The 14,993-nt window shown below is 42.9% G+C and overlaps 1 protein-coding gene across 1 annotated transcript in view; it reads left to right on the top strand.

The window, feature by feature from the left end:
• The window catches only part of DMAC2L (distal membrane arm assembly component 2 like), a 159,242-nt gene extending 147,305 nt beyond the window's left edge, over window positions 1–11,937 (top strand). The window contains exon 5 of the mRNA XM_085626999.1: window positions 11,696–11,937. Within this exon, the coding sequence (XP_085483125.1) occupies window positions 11,696–11,810 (115 nt within the window). The 3' untranslated portion in view covers window positions 11,811–11,937. The remainder of the gene's footprint in view (window positions 1–11,695) is intronic.
• Window positions 11,938–14,993: the final 3,056 nt, after the last annotated feature.

The raw sequence follows: 14,993 nt of genomic DNA, 5'->3' as shown, positions 1-14,993 counted from the left end.
CCACCCCAACATGCTTCAGAACTGTCATGAAGTAATCCCAATTCCCTCTGTCAAATGCCTTGGCCACATCAAGGGTCATAATCACCAGTGGTGTTTTTGGTGCCACTGCTAAATCTATGAACTCTACCAGGCAGTTCTTTAATTTCTGTAAATGTCTTCCGGGGAGATTGGACAGTATGACTGGCATTCTATTGGATTTTTGTCCGGCTTCAGAATAAGGAAAATCTTAGTTAAGTTTCTGTTGTACTCTGTCAAAGAAGAAATTCTGAGTCTGGGCTTTAAAGAGAAGTCTTCACAGGCTCATGCCCCCTCATCAAGTCTGATATCTCACGAGCTACAGAAGATGGACAGTAAGAATTGAGCAAAGGTATGGAGGAATTAAGGAAAGTCAGGGGCAAGTGCTCCATTGAGTTTCCCAGCATTCCTAAAAGTAATGTGGGGGAACAAAATGCATAACTTTATATTTAACTTTATTTATTGCATGTATTAAGGGAGAGGATGAGGGAGGAAACACATGGAAGTAGTTTGACACCTGTAGGAGGAGCTCATATAGGTATTCCTTGAGATGCCAAAAAGAAGAAATGGGAAAAAAGTAAGCAGGTTGGATGCTGTCACTGTTTGGTGTTAAAAAAAGAGCTTCCATGTAAGATCTAGTTTTTTTTTTTTATAGCCGTCAGCGCAAGGGATGCAAGTGCAGATGAGTGTTTACCCACTTCCAATCACTACTAGTGCAGTCAGGCAGTCTTCAACATTACCTTCCTAGCATGTTATATGCGAAGAAGAGATGGGGCATGTACTTTCAGCAATTATTTGATTGGATCATCTGCCCAAGTGCATTACAGGATAAATACCTTCTTCAGGAGGAATTAATGGCATGTATACATTTTTTTCAAGGTGTATGTAATACGTTTCTCACAGCGTTCTGCGCTTGTGCCATCATCGCATCACGTAAAACTTCTCAGTTAAATGGAGTAGATCTGCCATTCTTATAAGTGTGCACCACCACTATGAAATACTTTTTTTTGGCAGATTCAAGTTGAATTCAAATAGCCTGAAGGGTGGAAGGCCATATGAAAGCCAGGACCTTTGGAGCACATTGTCCGCAATAAGGATTGCGGGTGACATTTTGAAGTTTTTGACCCATGCCATACAGCTCAACTGTTGGCTCCAAATAGAGAATGAAAAATATTGGCAATATTATTATAGATTTTTAAAGAACAGCTCAGAAGTATGATATTTGTTAGGTTCACTGTTTTAGTGAGGTTCAGTTGTACCCTCAACTGTGATATGATTTTTCCCACGAAATGAAACACAAAGTTACAAGTAACGGTTTAAGGTTATAGAAGGATGCCAGTCAGTGTGGATTGTGACAGCAGACCTTCTGACAATCGGACAGGATCAACTGCCCTTTGTGAGACATGGAGTGTTAGTTTGGGTTGTATGGCAGCATTGATTATCACTATTTATCGCTTTGATTACATGGAGTAACCAGCCTGATCATGAGGTTCAGAGACATAGCACCGAAGCAAACACCGACCTGCTTAGCTTCTGCACTGAACAGGCATCTCTTCCAAACCCCTTAACTGCTAAATCTTCATGTTCGGAGGATCCACCAAGAAAAGGCTTGGGGGTAAGGGTGCAAGTGTGGCAAATTAGCTGTGATCTTGACCCAGTCCGTCTTCAAATCTCCATAGATACAGAGCACTTCCCACCAGAATATGGTGATTGTGTCGATACAACCCAGTATCTACATTTGATCCAGGCAATTCCTTTCTTAAACCCAAAACCTTGATGTCTTGCAATAGATTTAACTTTAAACTCTGGCGCTTTTCACAGGCTCGATACCCTCACTTCATAAGCCTTTGTAAAGATTGGAGGCACTATGAATATCACCATTCCTGCTGGCCTCGTGCCAAGTAATCTATGCCCATTGTAGACACTTGGGTAAATGCATTCAACATATTGATCTTATTATAATAATTGGTGAAGGCTGAATTTGAAACTCCCAAAAATCCTGAAGGTTTTTAGCTGCTACACACTCAGGATTAGCTTTCAGGACTAGTACTTCAACGTTCCATCTGATCAGTGGCATATTTGACTGTGACAAGTTGGCCTGCACTGAACATTCCAACTAGAGTTATTACCCAACATAGAGGGGTAATACATATCATATCACACTTCACTGGAAAATGTATTGCCATCCCTTCATGCTCATCCTAGAGCCACATTTCAAAGTGTAGAACCTGCACTGCATTTGGCACCAGCGGGAGCCTACCTTTTATCAAATTAACCTACAAGATGGGTGCAGCCTGGCAAGGTGGTCTTTTTTACAAAATTAAGTGTTGTAGTTTTGCAGCTAAGAGCTTTATATATTAGTCAACTGTGAAAACGAAGTTAAGATGTTCAATAAAGATGTGTCACACTTATGAGAAACGTCAGTTAAGATGTAGTCGTAATACCTCATCCACATCCTAGATCTCAACCTCCGTTACACTCTTGGTTCCCTCCATTGGAATTCTCAGTGCCCGAGAATTCCATGCGACATGGGTCAATTCCCATGGCTGTGAAGCAGGATGTCACACTTCTCCCTCTTTATACAATTACACATATATGTGCACTAATAGCAATTATTTGAAGCATAGAGCTTATTATAATAATATCAATAAGATCCGAAAACAATTTTCGCGATGGCAGGGGAAAACATGGCGCCCGCGTGTTGAGCGGTAGCGCTCGTCCTCGGAGAAGCTCTCCACTCCTCTCTCTCTCCTGCTAGCGGTAGCTCGCTGGTTGCGGGAAAAACATGGCGCCCGCGTGTTGAGCAGTAGCGCATCCTCGGAGGAGCTCTCTTTCTCTCACCCTGCTAACGAGTTGGGTATACGGCGTGTGCGGAACGGTAGTCCCTGAGCAGGAGGGTTCTTTACCTCTTCTGAATTGACTGTTGGACCAGCGGATGTGCCTCGGAGTTTCACATCGGGCTCCTGCCCCCACCTTCATCTCTGTTCCCGGGCTCTTCCTGCCGCAGCGCTGGGAGGCTGCAGCCGTGGAGCTTAGACGCGACCGCAGCGCAGCGGCTCGAGGTCTCCTTCGGGGGAGAATAGTGCAGGGAGGTAGCAGCAATGAAGTACGCGGTAAGGTGACGGGGGGTAAAGGGATTGGCACGTATTTTTCTCAGGCAAGCCCCTTGTTGGAGCACCCAAAAGCTACAGTGGCGTGTGAAGGCGATTTGGTCAATGCTGCAGGACTCGGACAGACTATTTGTGGGGGGGGTTTAGGCGGGGTCGAGTCTGTAGCTTGTAAGAACTTAAACTTTTGCAAAAAGAAAGAAGTCAAGTGTAAGCCAAGGAAGGGGAGGGGTAGGGGCAGAGGTGGGGGGGGGTAAGGGGCAGGCACGGTATCCAGGCATCTCTGGCTGACTGCGGCATTGAGAGCGAATTCCAGGAGGAGAATGCTGTCGATTTAAAAGGACTCCAGAGAGGGTTAGTGAGAGCGGCTGTTAAGGGGAGACAAGGAGAGCTTAAGCCCTCTCGCATTACCCCCTCCCTGCGCTCTTTCTTTAGGTTGTTGCCCCAAGTTTTGACCATTCCAAAGCACCACCTATCCGACCAAGACTGCGTTTCTGTAATTGTAGGTTTCCATGAGAAAATGGCTTCTCCTCCAGCGGACATAAGTCTACCAGCGGCTGGGTCAGGTTGTGACAATCAGACGGCAGAAGATGTCAGGACAGGGGAGATGATGGAGCCTAACAGAGCTGTTAGTTCACAATCTGTCCAAAACTCGCAAGGTGGCCTATCGATAGAGAAATCAATACCTATTGAGGTACCTGCGGATCATACACCACGTTCCGATCAATTTCCTGTGTCACTAGATAGGACAGAGGTTGGGGATGACGGAGCGGACACAGCCTCTTCTTCAATAGAATTTCTACTAAACTCCCTAAAAATAGACATAAAACAGGGTTTTATGATCTCCGCAGAGAATCAATCTGAGATTAGGGCTGCGTGCGATGTTTTGGAGCGAAAAGTAGACCGGCTCAACGAGAGGACAGAAACTCTTGAAGACACAGTAGAAGAGCTTAAAACCAATCTAGGAACTTCCCGAGCTAAAATTCATAATTTGCAAAGAGAGGGGGATGTGATCCGCGAGAGGGTCGAGTCATTGGAAAACTTTTCAAGAAGGAATAATCTCCGACTTCTGAAGATTCCTGAGGGGAAAGAGGGGAGCGACATAAAAACCTTTGTCGTAAACCTACTTAAAGACTCACTCAATTTAAAGGAGTCACCAGACATTTTGGCAAGAGACATCCAAAGGATACATAGGGACCCCTTCCACATGAAACCCGGCAGAGAAAAGCCTAGGAAGATTTTGGTCAACTTTCTTACCTAATCGATCAAAGAAAAAATCTTCACTTTGGCCCTAAAAAATAAGTCTCTAAGCGGTCCTGACTTTCTTTTTGAGATCCGCCCTGACCTGTCTAAGACCACCTTAGATCGGCAGTGGGAATTAGGTCAGAGGATGGAAACATTTCGTGCCCTAGGCGCAACAGTGCAGATGAGATTCCCTGCTTTTTTGCGTGTGATGTTTAAGAATAAAATGTACAATATCAGATCTCCTCTTGAGGCGGACGAAATGCTGGAGTCATTAAAGGTTCCTTCAGGAAAGGAATGAAGAGGAAAAGGGGAAAAGGAAAAAAAATAATAATAAAGGAAGGGGAAGGAAAAAAAAAAAGAAAGAATATAGAGAAAAAAGTAAAAAAAAAAAAAATTAAAAAAAATGGGTTTCCCCCTGTAGTAAAACCCCTAGTAGGTCATAAATCTAATCAGTACTATACGTTTTGTAATTGGGGTAGGGAAAATAAGGAAAAAAATAAAAATAAAAAAATCGCTCAAGAATAAGTAAAAATAAAAAGTGCTAGAAAGGACACGAATAAGAGCGAATAGGAAATGAAGGGATAAGAGTAAATAATGGCTTTTATCAATTAAGAGTATGTACCGATGTATGACTCACTTTGCAGTTTTTGGGTGTGGTGGGAGAGAAGGGGGAGGGGAAAGGAGGGTGGAGGAGGAAGAGGGCGCAAAACTGGCAATTCCTCTGTCCAGTGTAGGTTGGGTAGAGTTTTCCGGGGGGGTGGGTGTTGCACAGGGGGGTAAGGGTGGAAAGAAAAATAAACCTCAAATGTTGAAGCCTAAAAGAAATTTTATTGTCAATAGCCTAGTACCTCGATCAACATTTTTTGTTTCATGCCCCAAAAATGGCCGAGAAAGCTATGACAACATGGTTGTAGGGAATTTGAAAAAGGTAAGGGGGGGAGACAACTGTTTGACGAAATGACACAGCTAAAAATTCTATCCTGGAATGTCAAGGGCCTACGTACTGGGAGTAGGAGAGCAAAGATCTTTCAATATTTGAGGGACTCCCCGGCACAGGTCATAGTCATCCAGGAGTCACACCTCCTCAAGGGTGAAATAACAGAGATCTTGAAAAAGGAAAAATGGGTAGATAATTTTATTTGCACAGACCAATCAGCAAACATTAGGGGGTGCTCTTTATCTTTAAAAAACAAGCAAAGGTACAAATCATGGAGTATAGGGAGGATGGGAGCGGTAGGTGGCTTATTGTAAGGGCAATGCTGGACGGCCTCTTTCTTATTTTGGTCGGGTATTACGGTCCTAACCAGGATGATCCCTCCTATTTAAACAGCATTCGAGATAACCTATTGGCTTTCCACGACCCAGTTATCTGGATGGGCGATTTTAATATTGTCTTAAACCCGAATCTAGATAAGTCTGCTAATTCTAGAGCCTGTGTCTTATCAAAATCTAGACAGGATCTCTTGATAGCTATGTCACAACTGGGGCTTGCAGACTTTTGGAGGGAAAGGGTGGGGGATCAACTGGGGGTTTCTTTTCGAAACTTTAAGTATAAACATGTGTCTAGGATAGACTATGCTCTATTTAGCTATAGTTTGAAAGATCTATTGATAGACATTTTTTATCTCCCCTCACACCTTTCCGACCATTCGGCCATCTTGTTTGTATTGAAGCTTGAGTTTATACATAGGTATACTTCTTGGTCGTTTGATCGTACCATCCTCTTAGAAAACGAGGAGGTTAACTTTCTACGATCAGAGTCCCATCACTTCTTGGAGGCAAATATAGACTCTACTGATATACATATTATGTGGGATGCTTTAATAGCCTTTTGGAGGGGGAGAATCACGAACAGAGCCTCTTATAGAAGAAAGAAATATAGGGAATGTATTGATAACTTGGAGGGGGAAATGAAGACCATCGAAAGTACCCTGGACCCCCAAACTAGATCAGGTGCAGACTTCGAAAGATGTAGGGAGTTAAAGTCGCAACTAGAAAACCTATTACAAGCTAGGGTCGCTAGAAGGTGGGAGGCGAGTAGAATCTCTCATTTTGAGTTTGGCGAGGCGGCTGGAAAAATTCTTACCTGGAAAACTAAATCTGACCAAGCTCGAAACTACATCAGAGAGATCAAGGCGGAGGGGGAATTTGCTCCCAGAACCACAAAGGATGAAATAGGTGGGGCCTTCCGGGATTTTTTTCAGGAAATCTATAAGGAAGATATTCGGGAAGACAAGGCAGGGAGGGAGGCCTGGTTGGACCAAATTTCCTTGCCAAAGTTATCCCCAGAGCATAGTAGGATGTTTGAGAAAGAGATCTCCGTTGAAGAGATTAGGAAGGCTTTGGGGCACGTAAAGCGGGGGAAGGCAGCAGGCCCTGATGGGTTACCGGGGAATTCGAAAGGGCCCTTTCAGAAGAGATCACCCCGGTTCTGGCCTCTGTTTTTAATAACATCCTTTTGGAGGGCCGAGATCCTCCAAAGTCTTGGAATGATGCCACAGTGGTCTTAATACCTAAACCTGGGAAAGATATAAAGGAATGTGGGTCATATCGCCCGATTTCGCTCCTCAACAGCGACTATAAAATCTTTGCCGCTATTATGACATCTAGGTTGGGGAAGGTGATAAGCTATCTGGTTCATGAAGATCAAAAGGGCTTTATAAAGGGTAGACACTTAGCTGATCTTACACAAGATCTGGTGGGGGCGATCGATATCGCTACCAATTTTTCTCTGCCTCTGGCTGCTTTCACGTTGGATGCGACCAAGGCCTTTGATAGGGTAAATTGGCCCTATTTGGCTGCAGTTATGAAGAAATTTAATCTGCCCGAAAACTTCTGCCGTATGATTTCACTCCTATATAAGTCCCCTACGGCAAGGCTCAATGTAAACAGTTTCCGAACAGAGCCTTTTGAAATTTCGGGAGGTACAAGGAAGGGATGCCCGCTATCCCCCCTCCTTTTTAACCTCTACATTGAACCCTTTGCACAGATTCTTAGAGAGGAGGCTACCATACCATCATTTAGCTTCGGAGGGTGGGAAAGGCGAGTTGCCCTGTATGCCGATGATATCCTCATAATGACTTCAAATTTAGATCTGGCTCTTCCCTCAGTGATTAGGAAGGCTGAGGAGTTCGGAAAAATCTCTGGATATAACATAAACTCAGAGAAAACAGAGATCGTGGCCTGGAATTCCCCCAATACGCAGGTAGAGGTTGTGTCCTCTATGCGGTATCTTGGTATAAGAATAACTCAAGACATAAGTAATATCACCACTCATAATCTCGAGCGAGTACATAAAGAATGCTAGAAACAACTAAAGGCATGGAATAATCTCCCGTTATCCATCTTTGGGAGGACAAACCTTTTAAAAATGTCTATCCTACCTAAATATACCTTTTTGTTTTGATTGGCTTGGAAAAAGTTGAGGAGAAGGAGAGAGAAAGGAGGCTTAACGTCTCCAGACATTCAATATTATGCTTGGGCTTTCCAATTATCTTACTCGAGAATGCTCCTAAAAACACCAGTGGATAACCTTAGAGGAAGGATGTTCCGAGCTATGTTGGAGGGGTCCGATCTTCCATCTGACGGCTTTCTTTTTAAGTTTGGAGACCAGAATTTTTTTTTTAAAAATAAAATTTAAAATTCAATCGTTGGCTAGGAGTTGGTCCACAATCAGAAATAGAACAGGGTTGTGCTATTTTTCTAACTTAGCACCCATGTGGGATTCGCCAGGCACCCCACTGTGTCTTAAAGACAGGTTGGCAGGTCCAATAAAGGAAGCCGGAATTATAAACTGGGGAGAGCTGACAGCAGGTGGTTCAATGATACCTTGGGAGGCTTTGCGGGAGAAAGTCGGGCCAGGATTATCTGTCTTCAAGTATATGCAGTTGAATAGCTGGGCGCAGGCTTTGATAAGAAAGGGAGTCCCCATGTGGATTTACAGCAATTTAGAAAATCTTTTGGTGACAAGGCCAGGGGGAGGAAAGGAAGTCGCTTGTTGGTATTGGGCGATCCTGGAGGAGATAGACGACGACTCCAATCTCCCTGAGGTGTTATGGGGTAGTAATGTTGGCGAACAGTGCCAGCAGTTGTGGCTGAACTCATTTAGTCTCCTGTATAAAATTGTGAAGCCAGCCTGGCTGAGGCAAAACCACCTTTTTACTTTACATCGTGCATATCTGTCCCCCCAAAAGTTAGCCAAATTCCAACATGGGAAAAAATGCAATAAATGCTATCTAGTAGAGGCCTCGGACGTGCACATGTTTAAAGAGTGCCCAGTTATTAGTCGCTTTTGGGAAGAGGTGATGGAAACACTATCTTCTATTCTAAACATCACTCTTAGCAGTACTCTCCCCTTGATCATCTTTGGGATTGATGAAAATATCTTAGGGCCTGCCAGATCCTTCCTGTTTTTTGCAATTTTAATGGCTAGGAGACAGATCTGCAGATTCTGGGTGGATACAGCTCCTCCAACATATACGGGATGGTTATCGTCCCTATATGAAGTTTCTAAAGTAGACCTGGCCAGACCCTGCAGTATAAAAAAAAGAAAACTGTTTTTTGGGACTATTTGATACAGTGGAAGTAGGTTTCCCGGGTTTTCTTTTTTTTCCCCCGGTCCTATGATTATGCCAGTTTCCCTACTCCATGGATCTACAACAAGGGTCTTTTCCGATTTTCTGGTCCAAACAGGCTGAAATATGCCTAGATGGAGTTCTTAAAGGCCGCCCTTTTTGTGTGTTGTTCTCTCCTTCTTCCGCCAATTTGTTATCCGGTTTTTGTGCTATTGTCCAAATCACACTAATGGTTTCTTGGTGGGTAGGACAAGATAGCACAAAATGGTGGTTGGCGGTTTTCCTTCTTAACACATAAGGGCTTGGCAAATGAGGACATAAAAAAAAAAAAAGAAAGAAAAAAATGAAAAAAAAAGATCCGAAAACAGGAAAGTCTCATTATGCAACACTTGCTTGGAAAACAATACTTACATAGAGTAAAACTGAGGAATAAGAATATTTCTAGCACACATTGTTAGGGAATACAGCTCTTACATAGCGTACAATGAAGAATAAAACATTTCTGCAAAAATGAACACTTTCCAAAGAAGTAAGTGAACCTCAGTTGACTGCATGATCTTTGAAGTGAATTGGAGGCCATTTCGCATGCCCACATGCCCTGGTAAAGACGCTGGTCTTGTTGTTTGACTTAACCAATTTCTCACTCCTCAAGGTATTTTATAACTGATGTTCATCTCTGTTTTCTTTGTCTACCTTATCCTGTCCTGAGGATTCCATTTCCTCATCATGCCATTCTGGCCCCACACATTTGACCACTATACCGAAATTCCATACCCTCCCATCCTGAGTTTTTATAGCATTGCAAAACTCTTTAATTATTCTTATTGGTTCTGTGAATCGAGATCCCTCTTTGCCACCAGTAGGAGATCTCACTTTAACCCATTCACCAAGTTTGAAATCAATTAACTTGCTTTTATGTGTCTGGTTATAATGTTTCTTTCTTACAGTCTTTGACTCAAGCTCTTTTCTCCCTCATGCTTGATAAATGTCTATCTTCACCCAACCTCTATTCCACTTCATCCACCCAGCTGCTAATCTGGAGTTAGGTCTCCTTCCCTTTAGTATCTCAAAAGGTGTCATGTAGGTGGATTGATGAGGAGTTAGACAATAAGCTTCCAACCTACACATAGCCTCCTCCTTCCAACACAATTGATTGCCTTTGCTAGTTGGATGCCTTCCTTGCTGGTTTTATTAAATCTCTCTACTACCCCGTTAGTTTCTTGATGGTAGAGAGCACAGAGTTTGTGTTTCATACCTTTGCATTCTAGAAATTCTTTAGTTTAGTTTGAGCAAAATTGTGTCCTGTTATCTGTCAACAACATGTTAAGACCTTCATGCATGAAAACGTCTACCAGGAATTTAATAACTGTATTGGAACTGAGATCAGACACCATTTTAATCACTGGCCAGAAATCCACTAATACTAAACTATATGGAGAGCTCTTTTCTCCAGTCAATGGGCCAACTATATCCATGGCCACATCATCCAAGGTCTTTCAGGTAAAGGACAACACACCATGGGTGGAGTGCATGACTTCAACACCTTGTCACTGGCTTCGCACAACATACAATCTCTGACTACTCTCTCCACTGCTCCATCTATCCCCGGCCACCAGAAGTCTAGGTGTAACCTCTATTTAGTCTTGGTAATGCCAAAGTGACCTTCATGTGCCAGGTAGATCAACCTCATCCTTAGATTACTAGGCGGTATTAATCTAGTACCCCTGAACAGACATCCATCCAACTCAGACAATTCCTCCCTGACCATCCAGTATGGTTGAACCTGTTCCTCCACTTTCCCTTGTGTGTCCTATCCCTTAGTTAGTTTTTTCTTGCACCTTTATTAGAAAGGGATCTGCTAATAGTTCCTGTTTCCAAAACGTCTCTTCAGTGGCACCATTGGTTATAACACAGGCATCTTCTTTGGGTACATACACATCCTCACTATAACTCATCTCACACTCAAGTTCTGTATCAGTATCTTTCACCAGATGTGGTAGGCAATCGGCAGCACCTAGAACATATTCAACATCAAAGCTAAACCCCTGAGGTTTTACCACCCACCTCTTGATCCTACTTGAGATTGCTATCAAGCGTTTCTTTGTATATACTTCCCTTAAGTATACCGCCAATGCTTTCCTCTCAATCATAGAGTAATTGACTTCTACTTGTCTAAGTGCTGTGGCGGCAAAGGCCATTGCTTGTTCACCTGAAGTATCTTTTGTTACACTCTTGGTTCCCTCAGAAAGAGTGCATTGGAATTCTCAGTGCCTGAGAATTCCATGTGACACGGGCCAATCCCCATGGCTGTGGAGCAGGATGTCTCACCAACTCTGCTAGAATTGGCTGCATTTTGTCCTCTCCCCAGGCCCTGCTACACACCTCCCTTCCCAAGTTCCATTGCCATTTCCCCTTCAACCAGCCCCTCCCTTTCTAGCCTCCTTTACTCCAACCCCACCCCATACTATGCTTTGCCCTTCCCCGCTCTAACCCAAGGTGCACAGCTCTTCACTGGTTATAGCTAGGTTTGCAGTTTGTAAGGTCTCATATATTATACATATTGGGATGAGATTTTGCAGAGAAAAGTATTCTATAACTTATGTTTTGACTGAGATGATTACCTCAGCACATTGCTAAAATGTTCATGCTTAACGGCATGAATCCTTTTATATGAGCTTTTTAAGTCACGTGTAGCTAGAATGGCCTAATGTCACAATGGTTGAAAATATCTTGCAATTTTATCTATCTTTCCAGGCATCTTAAGTATTTATTCTTGAGTGACCTTCCGGAACTGAAAGAGAAAGACTCCACTGTTGAGAGCCTCAAGAAAGCGCTGCCGTCACTGGAGGTGGAGTTGGATCTTGAATAAAGCCTATTTTTTATTTTTTTTTTAAAGAAAAAGTCTTGCCTGGTCATTTTTCTTATCATGCATACTTTGAATACCTCCAATTCACCATGTGCTCTTTGTTGTTGGAAAATAAAGGTTTATTAATTTCTGTTTTGTTTAGGCGGGTCTCAGTCCCTGTAGAGAGATTGACTTTAAACATGCAGTTCCTGGATTTTTACAGAATGCACCTTTTAGAAGGTAACTCGTGACTAAAAGATGTAAATGACAAGATCAAGCATCACCATTGGTGACCCTTGTAAAGTATGTTTACTATGAGCACCTCACAGTCTCTGAACTTTAAAGAAATTGGTCTCACATTGGTGAAAACCTTAACATGGTAAAACTAAACTGTAGATAGCAAGCCTATGAAAAGGATGAACAGTTGCACAAGGTAAAGTGTACAGAGACATTTCTAAGAACCAGAAGTAAAAAGCCTGACCTCTGACAATCACAACGTTGTAATAGTGGTGATAAGATTTAGTAATCACCCATTCAATCAACCCTCAAATTTGAAAATACTTTTGTCTCTGCTATCTACCGTATATTGAAATTGTGCAGCACAGTAACCTTTCTTAAAGTCTCGCACTTGCAGGCCACCCGGCTCTTAGTCCTCCTAACCTTACGCTACGTTTGCCTTGCCCAAAACAGTTTAGATAATAATCCAGTTTAAAAACTGTTTAGGGGCAACGGTGAGGATATCCTGAAACGCATATAATAGCTCCATTATAATTTTGCTGGGTGTCAGGTGGCCATCATCGAAAGGGAAGACCATGTGGCCATCATCAAATGGGATTATTTATGCAAAACTGAATCAACTTCCCAAGCCCTACATTATTATTTATATGGTTACATTGCTGTATCTTTCCATGCATGTATGGCACTTGGTTTTCTAAGTATTAAAAGAAACAGTTGAACATCACAAACAAGATTCACCCTCAAGTTCTTCTTTACAATGGGAACATGCAGGATCCCTCCGAATAGAACTTAAGGACCATTCAGACCTCAAGCCTTCGATCTCATTGTGTTGTGTAGTTCCTACAAATCTATATAAAATATGTGTGTTTAGACAATATAAACAAAAGGATTGGTGTCCAGACTGATTCCAGACACCCCCAAAGGATATGTTAGTCTGTAGACCAGCTAGCTCACAGTGCCACTATTAGCCCCACAACCTTACCTAGGAGCAAATCGTTTCTGGCAACTATCGAACATGACAACCCTCATCCCTCAGGGATCGTGGAAACTGTACAGAACTTTTCGCTCAGACACTCGTGCTCACTTTGTCTCAGAGAGATGCACAGAATAAACGGTAGGGACGTTTTCAATAAGTATTTATCGAACCAACGTCATCATTCTAGTATAAAATACGTGTGCTGCAACAACCATTAGACAGAAACAGATATACACGAGTATAAGCACCAACATAGTAAATAAAAGGTAGAATTCTACCATGGTGCTAAAACAGTGAATATATGCAGGGATACATGGTAGTAATCATGAGAACTCCTACGATGCAAACCCTAACTAGATGTACCTAGCATGCATGTAGGTGTATAGCCAAGAATCCTCTTAGGAAGGAGTCAACCCCATTACCTGATGGGAGAGAACAAAGGACCCTGTCTTGGTCTCGAGTTGGAGGGATGTCAGACAAACTGCGTGCTTGAGTGTCTGCGCGCAGGGACTACAGCCTCTAGTGTCAGCATGTAAGTTTTTCCTCTGGTTTTCCCAGCGAAGATGTGGTATTTATATACCCGAAAGGTACCCTCAGGGCTTCTACTGGTACTGTGGTCATATCGGCTAAGGATGACGATAGCGGTGACTTTTGTATAGAATTATTATGCAGAAGATGGTAATCCTGCTGTGATACTAAGAATCCTCATGCATAATAAATAAGGCTAGTTTTCTAAGAAAACCACACAACATTTATTCGGCACCTAACTAGGTAAAAGGTCAGCGCCAGAGCCGTTCTGTAGAGCAAGGTAGGACAAATGTAGGTAAAAGGTCGTGCAACTACCTAGGCCTGTATTGGGGTACATTGAGGCTCATAACACCCACTCTTCATCCGACTGGACAACAAAGTTAACGAATGCTAAAATATGCCTGCTTAAGAAGCATAAAAGACATTGCTAAAATATCAGTATAAAAACATGGTATGTGTTAAAAAACGATGCTAAAGTTAAAAAAGCTCTATAAGTCCTCTAAATAATCAATATACTGTTTTACTAACTGAGCATGCCAAAAGCCATAGTGCTCAGTGAGAGCAAAATAGAAAAATACAACAAAAATGGTGTTGTTGAATTCCAATGTTGGTTGTTTTGGAAAAAAGGCTGCATTGTTCCCATCACATGGAGAGCCAAATGTTTATGTGTCCTGTGTGGGAGATGCAATATCACTGCTGCTTGCCTTGGCAGATGACGGTCCCTGTAACACCTCTTGGATCAGGTCAATCTTCTCCGGTTCCCACAGCGGACGCTGAGGAAGTACTCTATACCTGTAAGCCTGTTGTAGAGCCGTTTTCCATTCCGACAGGAGCTGAAGCATCCCATGGTGGCTCTAAGAATGCCGACATCAACATTGGAATACACTGAGGACACTGCACTATGTGGGCCTTTAATGGGTCCAGCAGTTCATCCACGTCTGGAGGCACAACCGATGGAAGTGTTAGACATATGTCCAACATGTATTCGTATCTGCAGAATAGGCAGCGGAGCACAGGCAAGACGCAGTCAACCCAGGCTGATCTGAACAATAGGAACCAATGCTCCCTTAGCTCCTGAAACTAAGTTGTGCCCAGATAGAGTACTATGCGTTCACAGCAACGTCACACTAGGAGTGCTTTTTCTATATCTTTAAAGGCTGGGACGTCCATTACGTAGCAGGAAAATTAAAACCAGGATACCCACTACAAGGAGTAGCACCAGCGGAAGCCTTCCACAAACACTTCCCAATACGGAGTGTATCAATGATGGAATAACTCCGAAGAGCGTCTGAAAGGTGCTTAATAGCCCAGAATCCATGCTCTTAAATAGGTGTACTATCCCACACGTATCAGACATGGTAAAGATACGGTGAACCATTTCCCCAAAATGGAGCAGGAAGTTAGTTTGGACTAGTGCCTGTACCTCAGCTGAAAACCTTGCAACCTGGAGGTCAAATGACTCTTGG

This window comes from Triturus cristatus, chromosome 9 (assembly GCF_964204655.1).
Source record: "Triturus cristatus chromosome 9, aTriCri1.1, whole genome shotgun sequence".
NCBI classification, from domain to species: Eukaryota; Metazoa; Chordata; class Amphibia; order Caudata; family Salamandridae; genus Triturus; species Triturus cristatus.
The sequence above is the reverse complement of the archived record's forward strand: the minus strand, read 5'-3'. Positions and strand labels throughout refer to the sequence as shown.